At 50.0% G+C, this 4164-nt stretch overlaps 1 protein-coding gene across 1 annotated transcript; it reads right to left on the bottom strand.

Moving 5' to 3' along the window:
• Positions 1 to 806: 806 nt before the first annotated feature.
• On the bottom strand, positions 807 to 3919 carry LOC120850252. The gene is made up of 3 exons (XM_040222703.1): positions 2516 to 3919; positions 1663 to 2126; positions 807 to 1521 (listed from the first exon to the last, which is right to left on the bottom strand). Exons 1-3 carry the CDS (start codon positions 3917 to 3919, stop codon positions 807 to 809), a joined length of 2583 nt encoding a protein of 860 aa, XP_040078637.1.
• Between the last annotated feature and the right edge of the window lie 245 nt (positions 3920 to 4164).

The following is a 4164-nucleotide window of genomic DNA, read 5'->3' as shown; positions in this document are numbered from 1 at the left end:
CTGGAAAAGTCAGCGTAGAGCGTCACCATCAACATGGTTGGGGTATCGTTGTTGTGGCCTTCTTTTCCTTGTTCCACTTCGCGGCCGCGGTCTCGGGTGAGGCTGACTCTGGTTAAAGTCACTGGGACTCTCTTCCGTGCAGGCTGTGTCTTTCCCCGTGGAGGTCAGCTCTCGTCTAGAATCCGTCGCCGTTCGTAAGTGTTCACGGGTTCTTCGGTGGACCCGACCCCCTGGGGTTAAAATGTCGTAGGACCTCGGCACTGAATGTCCCACGACTATGGCAGGTGACCATGTGCGCCGCAGGGTGTTGTAGACGGTGACTGTAGAACCCGTGTCAATGTCTGGCAGTGTTCTTGAGCTTCTATCGTAGTTCGCCTTTTGTTGCCGCCTTATTTCTGTGAGACGACGTGTGACAGCCTTGGGTGGCACAACAGTCGGCAGGTAATGTTCCGATCGCGCAGGTAACAGTGTTCTTGTGTGTCGGCTCATCAGTCTCTGTACTGGCGATTGGAGGACATCGTCTCGTGGAGTGTTGCGCCACTCAAGGAGGGAGCAGTAAAACTCTTCAGTGTTGGCACTCTTTCGCAAGAGTTGTTTGGCCTGTCTCACGGCTCGTTCAGCCATGCCATTTGATCGAGCGTGGTAAGGGCTTGATGTAACTTGTTCTATCTTCAGGTTTTCCAAGAACTGCTTGAACTCCTGGCTGCCAAATGGTGGGCCATTGTCGCTTATAAGTTTCAACGGCAGTCCATGTGTTGCGAATACTTTAAGGCAGAACTCTTTGACTTTGGAAGCTGTGGTACTTTTCATTTCTTTACCTCAAAATAAAATGAGTAAAAATCCACCAGGATTATGTAGTCTTTTCCTTCATGAGTGAAGAAATCGGTCCCGACCAACTGCCAAGGAAGCGTTGGCAGTGAGTGGCTGAGGAGTGGCATCTTGGTGTTTCTTGATTTGTACTTCTCGCATTTGCTGCATTTGCCATGTTCGCGGTCAATGTCAGCGTTGATTCCGGGCCAGAACAAAATTTCTCGGGCTCTTCTCTTCATTTTGTCTTTGCCCGCGTGTGCCGTGTGGAGCAAGTTGAGAATCTTGGATCTGATGGCCGTTGGAATTATTATCTTGTTTGACCGCAGCACAAGGCCGTCTTCCTCGTGGATCTCCTCTCTGTAGGACCAGAATGGCCTTCTGAGCTGAGGAACTTGCTCTTTCTGCTCGGGCCATGACGTCTGTGCATACTCGCGCAGTAGACGCACCTGGACATCGGCTGCAGTTGCGTCTCTTATTTCATTTAGCCGATCTTGTGTGACAGATATGTGCTCCAGTGAATTGACTTGAAATTTCTCTTCTTCTTCTTGCATTGTTTCCTTCGTGGGAAACCGTGACAGTGCGTCCGCTAACTGCAAGTCTTTTCCAGGTATGAATTTTACTTCCAATGAGTATCTTTGGAGAGCCATCTTCATCCGCTGCAGTCTCATCGGGCACTGATGCAACGGTTTCATGAAAACAGCCTGTAACGGCCTGTGGTCGGATTCTACTGTTACGTTTGGTTGGCCGAATATGTAATGGTGGAACTTGCTGCAACCATGAACAATGGCCAGCATCTCTTTCTCGATCTGCGCATATTTCATTTGTGCGGCTGTCAAAGATCTCGATGAGTACGCTATTGGTCTTCCGTCTTGGGTGATAACGGCCCCTACTCCGTATTGGCTTGCGTCGACTGACAGCGTAATCGGCTTTTCTGCAGTGTAGTAAGCCAGCACTGGTGCCTTCGTCAAAGCGTCTCGCAGGTCTTCGAAACTTCTTTGTTGATCTACCGTCCATACCCATGCAATCTCTTTTTTCAGCAGTTCTCGTAGTGGTGCCGCACGCTCGGAAAGTCGTGGTATGAAGCTCGACAAGTAGGTGATCATTCCGAGAAATGTTCGAAGTTCCTTGCGATCTTTTGGTTCATTGACCTCCAGTATGGCTTTGATTCTCTCTTGGTCAACAGCAACTCCATCTCCAGTCAGCACTTGTCCGAGGTAGCGCACTTCTGTCTTCGCGAGTTGGATCTTCTTTGGGTTAAGTCGTAGATTCACTTCACGGCAGCGTTGGAGCAAGTGTCGCAGATTCTCGCCATGTTCCTGGCGAGTCTTTCCCCACACCAATATGTCGTCCATCACGACTGCTGTTCCGGTGAGTCCATCTAGTACTTCGTTCATGACACGCTGAAAAACTTCAGGTGCTGTGCTTATTCCATTCTCTTAAACCTGTACCTTCCATACGGAGTACTCATGGTGCACAACTTTGAACTCTCTTCATCAAGTTCGATCTGCCAGAATCCCGAGGATGCGTCTAGCGCAGAGAACACTTTCGCTCCCGCGATTCGAACGGCAATGTCGTCCATTGTCGTCATCAGGTAGTGTTCTCTCCTCAGGGCTCGATTCAAGTCAACTGGGTCCATGCAGATGCGCACTTTGTCCTTCTTTGCGACAACTACCATGAAACTGGCCCATTCTGTCGGTTCTTTCACTTTTGTCAGAACTCCCTGGTTTTCCATTCTTTGAAGTTCGCACTTGACCTTTTCTTGCAGTGCCACAGGCACCTTCCTGGCTGGGCGAACGACGCCTTGTGAACCTGGCTTCACCTTCATGTTGTACACAAATCCCTTGACCTTTCCCAGTCCGCTGAAAACGTCTGCGTATGGTCCGGCAGGGTCACAAAGATTTGTATCTGCTGCATTTGTGTCTTCGTGTTCTCTTGACACAGAAGCCAGACGCTTGATCATTCCAAGGTTTTCACTCAGTTCTCCTCCCAACGTCACCGGTACCTCTTCCTTGACCACAAAGAACTCCTCCTGGACAGCTCTGGCTCCATTCGACACTGTCAGTGTTGTTCTTCCACATGCTTTTTTCTTGTGGCCAAAGAACGATGATAGTGTGGTATCGCACTTCCGGACTTTTTTGTTTGATATTAGACGGACCAGTCTTTCTGGGATGACTGAGCAATTAGCCCCGGTGTCGAGCTTGCAGCGTACGCTATCTTTTTCTATTGTGACTGTCTCGCTCCATCGGTCTTCTTTCTCTATCTTATCTACGGTTAAATGGCACAGCAGATAACCTTCATCGCTGTTGTCCGTATCCTCGCGCTCTACTTGTCGTACTTTGGGATCAAATTTTCGTCCTTTTTTCGACTGGTGTCGGTGACGGCTGTCTGGTGTGTGGGTCTCGCTCTTGCAGCATTTTGCAAAGTGGCCTAGCTCGCCACAACTAAGGCACTGTTTTCCAGTAGCTGGGCACGTGCTCGCGCGATGAACAAAGCCGCAACGGTGGCAGGTGACTTGGTCTGATCTTCTAAGCACCTTTACTGTCAGTGGGTCCTCGTGTCGCTCGTCCTTTCCGTGGATTTCGTTGAACCGTTCTTCAGTTCGTTCCCTTGTTCGGCATATCTCCAGGACTTTGTCAAAGGTAGGATTGTCGTTAATCAGTTTCTGCTGCAACTGTCGGTCTTTAGTTCCGAGTATTATTCGGCTTCTTAGCATACGTTCTTCGACGTCGCCGTACTCGCAGTTGCGTACAAGCACCCTCAGTTCCGTCAACCACTCATCAAACTTCTCACCTTCCTTTTGGTCTCTTTTCCCAAAGATGAATTCGTGGTACGTGAGGTTGATCGCTGGCTTCATGTGCGCCGCGAACTTATTCTTCAGGACCTCGAGTTTCTCTCTGTCTTCCTCGTTATCGAATGTGAAGGTAGTGTAAATTCGCCTACCTTCTTCTCCGATGCAGACGAGAAGTGTTGCTGCTTGCACTTTGTCAGGTTGGTCCATCAGGTGCGTTGCTACCGCAAACAGCTCGAATTCCATTAGCCACTTCTTCCATGCGTTCCAGGGTTCGCTTGCCATGTCTAGCGGTTTCGGCGGCGGTAGTAGGCTTGTCATGGTGGTCGCCGTTCGCTCACTTTGGCGTTCTTCGCGGTCGCCACCTTCTCCGGGCCTACTGTCCAGCGTTGTTTCGTTTCTTTGAACCGCTACGAACTAATTTGGCTTAAATCGCTGCCACCATGTAGGAAGCATTACGCATCAGCCAGCATGGAGATTCGAACGAATGATCTTTTATTCCACGCGCTCCGCGCTCGTGCTCAAAACGCGGCACCGCTGGGAGACGTGGCGCCATCTATCGCTAG

This window comes from Ixodes scapularis, unplaced genomic scaffold, assembly GCF_016920785.2.
Source record: "Ixodes scapularis isolate PalLabHiFi unplaced genomic scaffold, ASM1692078v2 PGA_scaffold2__306_contigs__length_199485367, whole genome shotgun sequence".
Taxonomy (NCBI): Eukaryota; Metazoa; Arthropoda; class Arachnida; order Ixodida; family Ixodidae; genus Ixodes; species Ixodes scapularis.
Note: the sequence above shows the minus strand (reverse complement) of the source record. Positions and strands in the feature narration are given on the sequence as shown.